At 48.1% G+C, this 16482-nt stretch overlaps 1 protein-coding gene across 1 annotated transcript; it reads right to left on the bottom strand.

The window, feature by feature from the left end:
- Positions 1-10946: 10946 nt before the first annotated feature.
- LOC109741622 (probable histone H2A.5) lies at positions 10947-11669 on the bottom strand. Its single transcript, XM_020300700.4, has one exon. It carries the CDS (start codon positions 11525-11527, stop codon positions 11066-11068), a length of 462 nt encoding a protein of 153 aa, XP_020156289.1. The 5' UTR covers positions 11528-11669; the 3' UTR covers positions 10947-11065.
- Positions 11670-16482: the final 4813 nt, after the last annotated feature.

Genomic DNA, 16482 nt, shown 5'->3' with positions numbered 1-16482 from the left:
AACCTGGCCCCTCCTGGGCGGGTGACAACAGTAGTTATATCCCCAACAGAGGAGGACCGGGGCTGACCGGGGAGGGTGGATCTGGCCGGACCCGGTCAGATCCGGTGAGGCTGGATCCATTCCCAGCGGCGGCAGGATCGGGCGGCGGCGACGGTTCCCTGCGGTGCAGATAGGGTGAGGGAGAGAGCCGGAGGAGGAGAAGGGAGAAGGAGGCGACGGCGACTAGCCTTAGGGTCGGCGGCGGCAGAGCTCCGGCGGGGTCCGGACGCCGGAGACGGGCGGCGAGGAGCTGATGGCGGGGCGCTGGATCGAGGGGCTCCTCCCCTCGAGCGGTTGCGGGAGCGGGGATCCAGGCGGCGGGGTGCGCGTGGGCTCGTCCGGGCCCGAGCGAGCGCGATCTGGGCCTCGCGTGGGCCACGGCGAAGTGGGGAGCGGGGAGGCGCGTGGCGCCCCAGGGTTGGATGCGGTTGACGGCGCGGATGACGTGGCGGCGGCACTGGGTGGTGTTGGCGGCGACAAATGGCGGCGAGGGAGAGGGTCGGCGCGGAAAACAAGGAAGGAGTGGCGGCTGGCTGCGGGAATCGAGGAGGGGGTAGGTAGATGGCCAAAAATGGAGAGGGGTGTATAAATAGGGAAGGTTAGGGTTAGAGGGGGGTTTCGGAGCCTCCGATCGCGATCCGACGGATCCGATCGAGAGAGGGGGTTAGGCAGGCCTAGTGGGCTGTGTGGAGGGGTTTCAGGTGAGGAGAGAGGGAAGAAATGCAGCCCGGCAAAAGTTTCCGGAGAACGAAACGTCCGACGATTAAACCGGCAAAGGTGCCGCTACGGATGAGGGTTGGGCTATCAAACGGACTCCGAATGCGATGAAATTTGGCAGGCGGCCTACCTACACTATAATAAGACCGCACGCCAACTTTCATCCCATTCCGAGAACATTTTTCAGCCACTTATAAAATAATATTTCGGAGGTGCCGCGGGCGCGTGCGAGTGTGGTTGGGCTCAGAACGGACAACGGAGAGAACCGGGGGAACCCGAACGGATGCAAGTTTTGAAAAACATGAAGATGCAATGCAGATGATGACATGGCAAAATGCAACACGCAAGCAAATGACATGGCAACGACGGCAAATAAACGGAAGACACGTGGCGCATCGGATCCGGGGCGTTACAACGCTCCTCCACTAACAAGAGATCTCGTCCCGAGATCTTAGGACCGAGACGGAAGGGAAAGAAGATGAGGTGAAATAAGAACAAAACAGTGAGGATGAACAAAGTCAAGAACACTCGAGTAGGAAAGAGGAATGTTGAATGAGACAAGAAGCAAAAGCTGAAGGAATAAGGCTGAATTTGAAACCACTCCGGTTAGGACAAGATAGAAAAGGAATAATAACGAAGGAATTTATGCAGCACTCTGGCTGAACAAGGAAAGAATAGAACATGAACTTGAGAAATGGAACGATACTTTACTTGAGGAACGACACAAAACCTCCGGAAGACTTGAAAGAATGGAATGAGAATAATAGGGAAGAAGATGACAACCTCTACCATGAATGAAATAGAGAGCATCCTTAGAAGGAAACAATGACCGGAATTGTTGAGCAAATCAACAACGAAAAGAATAAGCTTGTTGTGGACTTATAGATAACATCTCAAAATTATGAGGTGATAACCAACCACAAGCGGAAAAGATTGAAATAGCTGAGAGGAACGAAGAAATGCAAAACTCCACTTCAAAAGAATACGGAGAATTAGTTGCACTTTGAGAAGCAAGAAGAAGATACTTGAGCTCCTTTGATAAGAATCTTGATGAACACTTGAGGAGTGAATTAAAGCATGATGAGCCACCGTGAAGAACTCCGATAACAAAAGAATGACGTGATAAAATTGAAGGATGAAAGGGATAAGATTAAATCCTTGCGATGATTAGGATGGAGGTTCGCGACGAAATCGGCGAGAAGCTTAGAACTCCGGAAAAGAAAAGATGAAAACACTTTGAACCGAGAATGTGATAAGATGAACAAACTCCAAAAAGAAGAGATAAAACCACTTGAAGAAAGAAGAATAAGGATTACTTTATGCTTATCCTCCACCGATTAAATTGATGAGAACAATGGATTTGCATACTACTTATTCTCGTTGGAAAGATTAAGGGGGGAATATAGCGCCAAAACTTGAGAAAGTCTTCCTGAACCACCGGTATGATTTGGAAGAACGAATTAATTGATATGATAACAACAGAAAGAATCTTGAACGAGCCACCGTAGGAATTCAAAATTGAATGACGAAAGAGAAAGAATCATCGGGAAGAATTAGAAAAACACAAAGATACTTGAGGGAATTAAGAGACAAGAGAACGAAGGGACCGCGAACTGATTGAAGAATACTTGAACGAAGCACCAGAAGATTGAGACGAACGAAGGGGCACAAATATAGAATAATCGGAGAACGGATTTGAAAACTTAGAACGAAGAAATATTCCGAAATGGAGGCCTCCGGATAATTGAGACGGAAAAAACAACTCCTGAAATACTCCGGATGGGTGAAATAGTTGCACGACTTGTAACAATTTGATAGGATAACATCGAGTTAGCACCGTGAATTTCCGGGAGAACGGACAAGATTTAAGAGAAATTCTTCTTCGGTCTTCAAATGTTGAGAGTGACGACGAGAAATAACGCCAAAATTGTTGAGATACTCCGGGAGAATGAAAAGCGAAGAGGTTGAGCCAACAATGAAAATAATTTGAAATTGATCTTGGAAAAACGTCTGACTGATGAAATTCATACTTACGTCAAACTTCGAAAAGTATTTGAGAATAACTCCGGGAAACTTAGAAGAGTCAGGTAAGATCCTGGGAAAAGACCTGTGGGTTAGGGCCCACTAAAGAGAAAACACCGTTGAAAAGGACTGTTCAAGAGATAGATGATGCACCGGAACAATTAAAGGACTCGAATGAGGTGACAACCTTGAATTAATTCGAACACAGCCGAATCTCCTGAGATGTCTTCATCGCTCCGGAACGATTAAATGGCGAGAGGCGAACGATCAGACGGAAATATTTGAGCTGGGGAAAAGAATATAATCACTACCGAAAATTGGAATTGAATCCACCGGAGAAGAAAAGAGATGAAGAATGTCAAACGAGACGAGAATTCACCGGTTGAAATAATTGAGGGAAGGCTGAAGATACTCCGCACGACTGAAATAGATGCTCGAATAGAGACTCAGACTCCGGGAATAAAAGGGGTGGGAGGGCGGGAAAAACACAGGCAACTGGAACGACGAATAATTGAATAGAGAAGCGCCGGTTGAAATGATTAAGGAGAAAAAGAAAAAGCTTCGCACGAGTAGGGTGGATACTCAATTACGGACTCCGGTTCCGAGAAGAAAAAGGGTGGGCGGGTGGGAAAAACAAGAACAACTTCGGACAGGGAAAACAACATCGGTTGAAAAGAGATGAGGATTAATCTAGCAAAAGATGACGAGGATCGAAACCACTCGAAGAGAAATGCGCCGGATTGAAGAGAGGATGGACAACGAACGAAAACTAACCACGTGATCCTGAAGAAAAAATTGAAGGAGAAGAGAAGTAAGTCAAAACACCTACGTCAAGATTCCTCACCAGAGCGACGAAGGGGCTGAGGAGTAAAAGAATTCCTACTCTCCGATATAACTAGACTCAGAAAAAGTTTTCTTCTAGACTCAACAACGGCCAAACTACACAATCAATCAAGGGGACTCCTAGGGTCGGTCGAGGCTCTGATACCAACTTGTCACGCCCAATATGCGATACTATCCTAAAGGGACTCGAAGGTCCCACCAAGGATAGAACCGCATATTGACACGCTTTTGCAAGGTGGAGATCATTACATCAACATTACATAATAGATGGGGATACATACAAGAGGCATACAATGCCACAAGAATACAACAATACATCATACATAAGATCAACATCCGACTACAGATGAAACACAAACGGGAGCTCAAACGACATCCACCCTGCTAGCCCAGGCTGCCGACCGGGAACCTATCCCTTGATCGAAGAAGAAACAGAAGAAGAACTCCAAAACAAGTAACATCGCTCTCGCGTCATGATCATCGCAAACCGGTACCTGCAACTGTTGTTGTAGTAATCTGTGAGCCACGAGGACTCAGCAATCCCATTACCATGGGTATCAAGACTAGCAAAGCTTAATGGGTAAGGAAGGGGTAAAGTGGTGAGGTTGCAGCAGCGACTAAGCATGTATGGTGGCTAACTTACGCAAATAAGAGCGAGAAGAGAAGCAAAGGAACGGTCGTGAAAACTAGCAATGATCAAGAAGTGATCCTGAACTCCTACTTACGTCAAACATAACCCAGAAACCGTGTTCACTTCCCGGACTCCGCCGAGAAGAGACCATCACGGCTACACACGCGGTTGATGCATTTTAATTAAGTCAAGTGTCAAGTTCTCTACAACCGGATATTAACAAATTCCCATCTGCCACATAACCGCGGGCACGGCTTTCGAAAGATAAAACCCTGCTGGGGTGTCCCAACTTAGCCCATTATAAGCTCTCACGGTCAACGAAGGATATTCCTTCTCCCGGGAAGACCCGATCAGTCTCGGAATCCCGGTTACAAGACATTTCGACGATGGTAAAACAAAACCAGCAAAGCCGCCCGAATGTGCCGACAAATCCCGATAGGAGCTGCACATATCTCGTTCTCGGGGCACACCGGATAAGCAGTCCGTACAACTAAATCCAGCCCTCAAGTTTCCCCGAGGTGGCGCTGCAAAGGGCTCTGGTTTGGACCAACACTCGGAGGAGCACTGGCCCGGGGGGGTAAATAAAGATGACCCTCGAGAGCACGACTCCCAAGGGAAAAAGGCTAGGTGAGGCAAATGTAAAACCAAGGTTGGGCCTTGCTGGAGGAGTTTTATTCAAAGTGAACTGTCAAGGGGGTCCCATAAATCACCCAACCGCGTAAGGGACGCAAAATCAAGGAACATAACACCGGTATGACGGAAACTAGGGCGGCAAGAGTGGAACAAAACACCAGGCATAAGGCCGAGCCTTCCACCCTTTACCAAGTATATAGATGCATTAAGAATATAAGAGATATTGTGATATCCCAACATAAACATAATCCAACATGGAGCAATCTTCATCTTCACCTGCAACTAGCAACGCTATAAGAGGGCTGAGCAAAGCGATAACATAGCCAAACAACGGTTTGCTAGGAATGGTGACAAAGGTTAGAGGTTCATGACAATTTGGGAGGCTTGAAGAGCAAGTAATAGGTAGCACAGCATGGCGATAGAACGAAGCAACTAGCATAGCAATGATAGTAATGAGATCCAAGGTGATGGTCATCTTGCCTGGAATCCCGCTAGGAAGAAGAACGAGTCCATGAAGAAGATGAAGCCATGAAGACGAACGAATCCTCACGATCGCAACGACACGGGAACTATCGAGAAGAAGCACACAACATGGTAAACACACCACACATGAACAAGGCATGATGCTCAACCAAGTATGATGCATGACAAGGCTACATGAAGCTACTCATGACAAGAGATGATGCATACAAGAACAACACATCAAAGCAAGTTTAGATGAGGCCGGAAACAACCTATAACAATTCCGGAAAGTACTCATATGCAAATTTCGAAATTGGTCCAGATCTGAATAAACCTTATGTTCAAGTTGTTAAACAGCAAGTTAAGATGCACCAAGATGATCTACACGAAATTCTAGTCAAGTTACATATAAAGTTCATTAGATTCGGAGTTACGGCCTAGAAGATATGAGCAAAACAAGTTAAACATGGCATTGATGCAAAATGCATTCAAACATCAAGCAAACACACTCAAAACAAGGATACAACAAGGTAACATGAAACTACAAGCAAAACTAAGCAAGTTTCATATGGAGCATGCTCAAAACGGAGCAACGGTGCAACACATACACTCCAAACAAGACATAGCAACAATCTGTCCAAAACAGCAACTAGGCATCTAGAAATCACCAAAACAATATGCTACAGCAACTCAACATGAAAACAAAATGCATGTACATCATGTACAGGTAAAGCATGACAAAACATGAGCACTGAGATATCTCCAGAAATCACTAGAACATGCTCAAAAGGACATGGCAAGATTGCAAATAATAACAGGTTCACAGACTTGGCAGAAATTACTGGACATGGCAGAAATAACATGAGGTTACAAAGTTTAGAGCTATCAACCAACATGCTACAGGAACTTATCATGACAAAAAGGCATGGCATGAATCTACTGATTGCATAGAACAAAAGTCCCTTAGTGATCATGAGCCAAAAAGGCACAAAAGATATGATGGCACCCATGTAAACATAGCAAGTTTCATAAACAGATTCAGACTTAGAAGAAAAACAAAGCATGGCAGAAATAACGATAAGTAGGCATGTTGGTGAGCTTGAACCACTCACTACAGAGCATTACATGGCATGGAAAGGTAACCAACAGTAAGATGGCATGGATATGAAACTAAACATGGCAATAGCATAGTCATAGGGTGCATGGATCACTAGTAACAACCATGGCAAAATTGATTAACATGTAAACAATCTGCCAGAAATATTTTATAACAAAAGTAGAGCAAGATAACAACAAGCTACAGCAGGCTATAAATGCAAACAAGGGCACGGATGGATAGAGCATAACATGTATAACAAAACACCCTTAGTGAACATCTCCAGATCATGCATAGAATGACTTGTAGAAGCAGCTTTACATGGCATCACAACATAATAGACTCAGACTTTGCAGAAATGACTAAGTCATGGAAATCAGCAACATCACGGAGGCTACTTTGCATGCTTGTGCTAGTCACCACAGAGATCCTAAAAATACAAGACTAGCACCACTGTAAAGATGGCAGGATGTAGTTTAAAACACATGTAGAGGTCATGCTCATAGGATCCACACACAAATTGCAATGAAAAAGACAAATCATCAAGTTCTGTAAACAGACAGCAGTTAACAGCATATAGCACTCTTGCAACGATGATTAGGGCACCAAAATGACCTCAAACAAGCATGGCACAATTGAGCAAAATGAAGAGCATCTCATGACGGACATTTCTATATATTAGACGCACAAAATGGAGCAATATGCAAGGAGTTATGATGCGATGAATAGTGCACCCGAATACAAAATCTCAAGGACTTGGCCGTTTTATGAAAAAAACAGAGCAAGCGCAACATAACTACTCTACGCACGAGCGAGGGGTAGCGGTCATCTCACCATGGGCTGAGGCCCAGCACGTGGAGAGGAGAAGGCCTGGGCCGGAGGGAGCGGGCCAGCTGGGCCTGGGGGTGCAGCAGGCCGGGGCTGGGCCGGACGCGGGGCCCACGCCGACGTCACGCGCGGTGAACGCTGCTGCGGATCGGGGCTCCTCCCGATCGTCCATGGCAGCGCCGGCGACGGAGCTCGATGGAGGCGGCGGAGGAGGACCGGGGCTGACCGGGGAGGGTGGATCTGGCCGGACCCGGTCAGATCCGGTGAGGTTGGATCCATTTCCGGCGGCGGCAGGATCGGGCGGCGACGGGGAGCTCCGGGCGGCGGCGGCGGTTCCCTGCGGTGCAGATAGGGTGAGGGAGAGAGCCGGAGGAGGAGAAGGGAGAAGGGGGCGACGGCGACTAGCCTTAGGGTCAGCGACGGCAGAGCTCCGGCGGGGTCCGGTCGCCGGAGACGGGCGGCGAGGAGCTGATGGCGGGGCGCTGGATCGAGGGGCTCCTCCCCTCGAGCGGTTGCGGGAGCGGGGATCCAGGCGGCAAGGTGCGCGTGGGCTCGTCCGGGCCCGAGCGGGCGCGATCTGGGCCTCGGGCGGGCCACGGCGAAGTGGGGCGCGGGGAGGCGCGTGGCGCCCCAGGGTTGGATGCGGTTGACGGCGCGGATGACGTGGCGGCGGCGCTGGGTGGTGTTGGCGGCGACAAATGGCGGCGAGGGAGAGGGCCGGCGGGGAAAACGAGGAAGGAGTGGCGGCTGGCTGCGGGAATCGAGGAGGGGGTAGGTAGGAGGCCAAAAATGGAGAGGGGGGTGTATAAATAGGGAAGGTTAGGGTTAGAGGGGGGTTTCGGAGCCTCCGATCGCGATCCGACGGATCCGATCGAGAGAGGGGGTTAGGCAGGCCTAGTGGGCTGTGTGGAGGGGTTTCGGCTGAGGAGAGAGGGAAGAAATGCAGCCCGGCAAAAGTTTCCGGAGAACGAAACGTCCGACGATTAAACCGGCAAAGGTGCCGCTACGGATGAGGGTTGGGCTATCAAATGGACTCCGAATGCGATGAAATTTGGCAGGCGGCCTACCTACACTATAATAAGACCGCACGCCAACTTTCATCCTATTCCGAGAACATTTTCCGGCCACTTATAAAATAATATTTCGGAGCTGCCGCGGGCGCGGGCGAGTGTGGTTGGGCTTAGAACGGACAACGGAGAGAACCGGGGGAACCCGAACGGATGCAAGTTTTGAAAAACATGAAAATGCAATGCAGATGATGACATGGCAAAATGCAACACGCAAGCAAATGACATGGCAACGACGGCGAATAAACGGAAGACATGTGGCGCATCGGATCCGGGGCGTTACACCGGGCCAGGCCCGGCCGGACGCCAGCGACGGCGGCAAGGAGAGAGGGGGGGCTCGGGGAGGAGGCGCTGGAGGCGCGACCGGTCGCCCGCGGGGGAGACGCGGTAGCGAGAGGAGAGCCATGGTGATTTACAAAATAAAAAAAATACAGTATAGGGTACCTAAATATATCTAAACCATAACCACTGCCAAGAAGCATAACACATTTTGCTAGCTCATCTAATATGAAGTGATAGCTAGCTCCTGCAACTAAATATCACCATTGATGTAGGTCAGAGTAATCCAGAAGAAACCTAAAATAACGAGTATAATATTTTCCTTCCCTGATAACCCAAAGTCAGATAATAGATGCCAAACTAAGTAGGTTTCAAAATTGCAACATGAAATTCAGTATTAATATGTTAATATCAAGGATTATTCATGTGAAACCGGGTGCTTGACTTTGAGTTGGTAGCGTTCCCGTTACTCGCTCGAATTTTTTTTTTCTTGAAAGGTTTTAATTGTTACATGATTTCTTTACCACCTTGTATTCATTCGATAGTTTGCGCTTTATTTGTAAAGCGAGATGAAAGTCTGTTTCAAGAACTTTCATGTGAAGCACCAAGTCAACGACTATCTAACTTTTCTCATGTAGCATGTCATTGCAGATATATTGCCGTTGAACTAGCTTCTATCTGGAAATGGACAAATCTGAAATAGATTTTGCTATAGAAAACAAAATCTCTAAGGTATGTAGGTTAACCTGTTGTTGGTATGTACACTGTACACAATTGATGGCCTTTACCCAAATAATGGAATGCACAAATTAGAAGTATTTTTATATCCTTTGTGCAGGTGGGATCGGGATAGCGCTAGAGAAATGATGTACATGGTGGCTGAGAGGGAGGGGTCAAAAGAATATGTCCACATTTCTAACTACGTGGTGCACACATACTTTGATTATTTATATTTATATTTTTCAAAATAGTATGAGGGAATGGCATGTGTCATCTATAACACGCGCTCTTTGTTTGAACATTCAACTGGGAGCAATTCCATCTGATTTGGCAACGAGCATTGCAGCAATACATGCTACGTCTTAGAAACTACTAAAAAAATGTAATATATCTGTGCATTCTACCCTGCCTAGAGTTTTGCTTATTTTGGCCCTTCCGTACATTTCAGAATTCATGCAAGAAAATGCTATATTGAGCGAAGATACTGCCTAGAAAGCCTGATGTTAAGAAAGAAGATATTAAGAAAACTTTGTAGTAGTTGTTGTTGTCATGGTGAGGCGTGCATGCATTCACCACATGGGGACTGGACGCCCCCAACAACCACTTGGGTGGCTGTGCCACCCCGCTCGGAGAGGGGTTTTGGATTTGGGGTGTTGTAGGTCTATATGATTTCAATGGTAGCAGTGGCGAGGGTCTAAATGCTGAGAGGTGATAAGTGGTGGTGAAGGAGGTGACTTGTATTTCCTATTAGATGTTATTGGACATGAGATTTGGGATATAAGTGGATATTTGGCAACCATTTTCATGCAACATGGGTACGAGTGGAAGAACACTTTTTTTGAATCGACATATGTTGCCCTTGAGGAATGAGTACATAATTATGTGTGTTCTTTTGTGGTACATATGTTGTGCTTGACGAATGAGCACACAAAGCAATCAATTGCAATATGTGTGTTCTTTTGCTCCGTGGCAACGCACGGGCAATCAACTAGTCTTTCTAGTTAGGGGATGCTCCTTTAGACTAGCCACAATGGATAATAACATAGACTAGTAACATGGGCATGTTACTAGTCTATGTTACTACCTCTACAGTGGGGAGTAACATATATGTGGTAACATGCAACACTTCATTTATTAGGCTATAGACACATCTTGCCTTGATATGTGTGATGTGACAGTAACTAGCTATGTTATCACATGTCTCTCTTTCTTCATTAATTACATGCCACATCATCTATTTTGCCTAGATAGGTGTGATGTTACCACCTATGTTACTCCCATTATGGGTAGTCTTATACTACATCATGTTTTAGAATGTGGTGATACCTGGCTGGTTGGGCGACAACCAATTACAGGAAAATCCTTCCGTGACTACAGCAGCTGGACAAAATACAGGTGAAACGTTGGCATTTGGTAGTACTTGAGATACACAAATGTCTGAACCTGAACTCATACTACAGGTTTGGGATGCTCCTCGGCTTCTTCAGCTTGCAACTCTGACTTCTAGCTTTTGTAGTAACCAGACCAAGTTAATTTATCAGATTCAGACGATTGGTAGACACAACCATTCGTCCCACCGCACAGATGTAAAACTCCATAGCATGCAAAATGATGAACAGAGAGATTTCTGACATTTTTTTTTTTCAAAGCAGAAGATAGAACATATACTCCATGGACAACTTAAACAGCGAACACTAATTCTATTACGAAGCACTAGACAGTAATCGACTAAGCCTTCTTGGGGGACTTGGCGGCCTTGTTGGGCGACTTGGGCTCCTTCTCAGTAGTCTTCTTGGGGAGCAGCACGGGGTTGATGTTGGGCAGCACGCCGCCGTGCGCGATGGTGACGCCGGCGAGCAGCTTGCCGAGCTCCTGGTCGTTCCGGATGGCGAGCAGCAGGTGGCGCGGGATGATGCGGGACTTCTTGTTGTCCCTGGCGGCGTTCCCGGCAAGCTCGAGCAGCTCGGCGGCGAGGTACTCGAGGACGGAGGCGAGGTAGACGGGGGCGCCCATGCCGACGCGCTGCGCGTAGCGGCCCTTCTTGAGGAAGCGGCCGATGCGGCCGACGGGGAACTGCAGCCCGGCCTTGACAGACCGCGCCACCGCCTTCTTCCTGGGGCCGCCGCCAAGCTTGCGCCCCACCACGTACTTCTTCACCTTGGAGACGGCGCCGGTGGCCGAGGCGTCCATGGCGACTAGAGGGATTTGAGATTTGGCGCGGTGGGGGATTTGAGAAGGCGGGAGAGTGTGCTGGTGCGGAGAGATTTGGCGATGGGGATTTGAGATTTGAGGCCAACTCCACCGCGCGACCTCATCGTGTCCGCGCGCGTCTGTTCGGGGTAAAACGGACGAACCAGACGGCCCAGCGCGCGGGCGCGAACGGACTTTTGTCTGTTTTGTGTCCACTTTTGAACCATCTCCGGTCCAAGTTTGCGCCGCTTTTGGGGTGAAATGGACATCACGCGGACGCGCGGGCCGTCTGCGCGTGTCGTCCCCTAGCCCGCCCGTCGGTGACACAGGGGCGCCTTTTTCTATCCAACCCCCTCCCTCCCTCCGGTCGCACGCCCTCCAATCTTCTCCATTCTTTCCTCACCGCCGCCGCTGCTGCCATTGTAGCTGTCCAGCTCGGACGCGCGCTCGCCCAGCCCCTTCCCCTCCCTCGGCGCCCCCGAGGTACCCAACCACGGCCACCTGTTTTGCGCACCCGCCGGCCGGATTTGGGGCGGATCCGGTCGGTCTTGAGCTCGCCCGGCCGTGGAAGGCCGCGCCACGCCATGGACTGGCCGGGCACCGAGCCGGAAGACCATGGCAGGGCCGCAAGGCCACATGCAGGCAGTGGCTCCTCTTCTAGCCGCTCGGATCTACACCGTCGGTGGTTCGCCGGCAGATACAGGAATGGTGGTCGGCCGGGCTCGGTGCTAGCCCAGAAGCTCGTCGGCGCACCGTTGCCGCTCATTAAGTGCGACGACTGCGTAAAGAAGGTCGTGCGCCGCGTGTCTACAACGTCGGAACATCCCGGATGGGTGTTCATCAAGTGCTTAAACGATGGGGTATGTGCTCCTTTTAGCTTCGGTTTGTGCTCTAGATTTGACTAGTTGTGCTAACTTCAAATTTTGTTATGTAGAATGGATGCAAGTTTTGGTATTGGGAAGAGGAGTATATCGATATATTGATAGAGCGCAATTTAGTAGATGTTCGTGCACTTTTAGCTAGCATAGAGGCTGTAGATGAGACAAGTGCACTTGTTGCTAGATTAAAGGGTAGACACGAGACTAGATGCGATGAAGCAACGTCTACTTCATTAGACTCGAAGAAGAAAGAAACACGCAAGATGGAGGCGGCTCCTCCGCAGATCAACAATGAATGCATCGAGAAGGCACTAATCCAACTTACATGAGCAGTTATGGAAGTTGGATATCTTCTAAAATGTATTCTTGTTGTTCTTGTTTTCTTTGGTCTTGCTTTTCTAGTCAAAATTTGGTGATGTATTCTCACATACCAAGAATGAATGATGAAAAAAAGTTTAAGGACTTGCAAAGAAAAAGTACGCGGACAGGATGCGGCCGGGATGCGTCCGCGCGCTGGGCGCACGGCCACCGCATCCCAGGACACGCCCGGACACGACCCCATTGCCCTACCCAAACGGACAGAATCCGGGCAAAACGGACGTCCATTTGGGGTCGCGCGGTGGTGTTGGCCTGAGTGTTGTGTTGGACGACGGGTTTGGGCAGACTATTTAAACGGTGCGGGAAGGGGATAGTGTGGGCCCGTGGACCCACGACCACAGGCAATGGACGGTCAGATGGGTGGCGAATGGACGGCAGCGATGCGAAAATTACATTGTGCCTTCCTATCATTCAGTCCATATTTTTGTCAACAGAAGAAATAAATGGAAGGACCTCGGAAATTGGATCGGCTCTCAACATCTTCTTTTTTAAAGCCATAAAAAAGATTGGGTCAGGGGAGCATTATTTGGATACAATGTTTTTCACTAGGAATCTTTTCTCATGAAAAAAATTGGGTCAAGGAATGAAACCATAAAGTTATAAATTGGTTACGTAGAAAAAGCCTACGATAAGGTTAACTGGGATTTCTTGTTAAAGTGCCATTCTTCATAATGGCACTGTCAGTGTGAAGTTAAATAACACCTCAGGGCCTTACTTCTAGAGCCACAAAGGTGTGAGGCAAGGAGACCCGGTGTCCCCTTTCTTGTTCAACATTGATGTTGAATGCTTATGTAAGATGGTGTTGCGGGCTCAGAAAAATGGCTTAATTGATGGGCTGGCCTCGGATTTGGTGGATAAGGGAGTGGTTATTCTGCAATACGCAGATGACACAATACTTTGCATTGAACATAACCCTGAAAAAGCACTCAATTTGAAGTTGTTGCTTTATATGTTCGAACTCATGTCTGGATTGAAGATTAATTTCCAGAAAAGCGAAATTCTTAGTGTTGGAGGAGATGATAATATTCTGAAAGAATATGCTGATATTTTTGGTTGTCAAATCGGGCATTTCCCGATGAAATATCTTGGGGTCCCTGTTAGTTATTCGTCCGTGAAAGATGTGGACTGGGACTATCTTGAGGCTAAATTTGTCAAAAGATTCGAGTCTGGGCTGGGAAGTTATGCCTCTTCGGGGGGCAGGTTGACTTTATTAAATGCTAATATTTCCAGCATTGCTTACTATTATATGTCCATGTTCCTTTTGTCTAAAATCATTATAGAAAGGCTGGATAAACACAGAAGGAGATTCTTCTCGCAAGTAACTAAAAACAGAAAACAATACTACCTGGTTAGATGGTCCAAGATTTGTAGATCCAAAGAAAAAGGGGGACTCGGGGTTGTTGGGGATATAACTATTAGTATGACCCGCCCAGGAGGTGCCGGGTTATACTTATGACGACTCATGAAGCCCAAGACGACTCCTGGAGATGGCGGGTTAGTTAAGGGCCCAAGGCCCAAAGGGCGACTTAAGGCCTGTAGAGATAAACCGCCATATGTGTGTAACTTGTATTATAAGGCAGGAATAGAGAGAAACCGAGCCGGACACTGTTTATGAGCCGGCCGGGACTCTATGAGCCGCTGGGTGTCAACCTCTGTATATAAAGGGACGACCCGGTGGCAGTTCAGGGCAAGGAACATCAAATCGAGAACTAGGTCAAGCGGATTCGCTCCCTGGTTATCGAGACATAAGCAATCTCACTCAAAACTGGATCGTTAGGCTTTTACCTTCACCGTAAGGGGCTGAACCAGTATAAACCCCGTGTCCTTTGTCCCGATTAACCCCTTCTTGCTTCCTAGTTGCGATGGCTCCACGACTAAGTCCTTCGCTAGGACATCTGCCGTGACAATTCCACAACAGTTGACGCCCACCATGGGGCCCGCGCACGGTGGTGTTGAGTTCTTGAAGGGCTCTATCTCAAGGATCGAGAAGTTTGCAATTTACGGATGGAGGAGAACTGGCATGGAGCAACAGTCTCTGGCAGGGCCGCAACCGGGTTAATGAAGTTCACTGGTCAAACTTTGAATCTGGCAGTGCATTGTTTTTGAGTTCAAGATATGTCAACCGCTGTTTGCCTGAGCGGACGATCGAATTACAAAGTCGCCGAGGACGGTGTTTTTTCGCTGCGGCCTGTTTTGCTGGCACGTCAAGTTCGGATCTATCAAGTCAGAACTATCAAGTCGTGCGTCCTCGAGTTGTCCTAGGGTTCCGTTTTTCTTCAACTGGATTGCTGATCCTACCAGCGGCCATACGTTACTGCAGTATTAACCAAGGCAAGGATGAACTTGCCTACTCAAGTCCCAAGACGATCCAGCGTTGTTAGCAAAATATTTGCCTTTTGGTGAAATGGTGGTGGAAGCTTGAGATGAACAAGGGGCTATGGCAAGATATTATCAAAGCCAAGTACTTTGACAGGGACACGGTAGCCTCGATTAAGGGGTAAATTACTGATTCCCCCTGGTGGAAGGCCATTATGAAAGTGAAGGATTTATATATGGCCGGTAGAAAAGTGGTCGTCCAGTCTGGTGACATAGCTAGGCTATGTACAGATCCAGTTGGCGACCAAGCTCCATTTGTTGTGCAATTCCCTTAACTCTTTGCTATTTGCAACTATCCTAATTGTGTTGCGAAAGATTGTTTGGAGGCTGACTCTGTTTCCTTCTTCCGAAGGAGACTGAATTATGAGCTTAATGAGCAATGGCAAAAAATGGTTTTGACGGTTAAAAAGCTTTGTGTGTCTACAGAGAGTGATAGTATCAAGTGGGGGCTGGGTTCTAAACCCTACTTCAGAACCAAAGCGCTATATTCCTATCTGGAAAAAAGCATTTCTGGATGCGATTACCGATGGATATGGAAAGCTCGCATCCCTTTGAAAATTCAAATCTTCTTGTGGCAGTTATCGCAAGATGCGGTGCTGACCAGAGACGTGATGAAACGTCGTGGGCGGAAAGGGGAACCCAAGTGTTCGTTTTGTGGGGAGAGGGAAACTTCCCAGCATCTCTTTTTACTTGTCATGTTGCCAGGATTACCTGGAGAGTGGTGGGGTGCATGTTTGGCACTGAATTGTGCCCTGACAACTTGTGGCAGGCATATGTTTGGTGTTATGCGTTTTTCCTTGGTGGCGATACATTTTATACAGCTGGCATTGCGGCTATGTGCTGGGCTATATGGACCTGCCGTAACCGAGTTACTTTTGAGCATATCCCTCTCAGAACCCCATTTGAATGCATCTTTTCTGCATGTGCACTTCTTTGTTACTGGGCAGGTATGATGGAGCAGGAGGATGCGGCGAACCTGAGGGCTGGAGGAGCTTTGTTGAAGGACAACGCGTCTCGCATGATGAGGATCTGCGCGGCGGCACACCAGGATGGGGGAGCATGCTGAAGGGGAGAGAACCTGTTGCGTCATGCTTTATTGCTTTGGTTAGATACCTCCTGCGTGAGGATGTTGGGGGCATGTTGCTCTGGTGTGAACAGTGGTTTCGTAGTGGTCAGCCTTTTGAAACTTTGAGCTAGATGTTTGGGGTCTTGGATTTATGGTGTCGTCGGGTTTTCGCCCCATGGTGAGTAATCTCGATGGCGAGTGCTCATGGTGGGTTTCCCGGGCTCCCGGCGATGCTTGAACCCGCTTTCCTCTTTGCC

This window comes from Aegilops tauschii, chromosome 5 (assembly GCF_002575655.3).
Source record: "Aegilops tauschii subsp. strangulata cultivar AL8/78 chromosome 5, Aet v6.0, whole genome shotgun sequence".
Classification (NCBI taxonomy): domain Eukaryota; kingdom Viridiplantae; phylum Streptophyta; class Magnoliopsida; order Poales; family Poaceae; genus Aegilops; species Aegilops tauschii.
Note: the sequence above shows the minus strand (reverse complement) of the source record. Positions and strands in the feature narration are given on the sequence as shown.

Coding starts and splice junctions, on each gene's coding strand:
- LOC109741622 (XM_020300700.4), bottom strand. CDS start 11,527: ATGGACGCCTCGGCCACCGGCGCCGTCTCCAAGGTGAAGAAGTACGTG.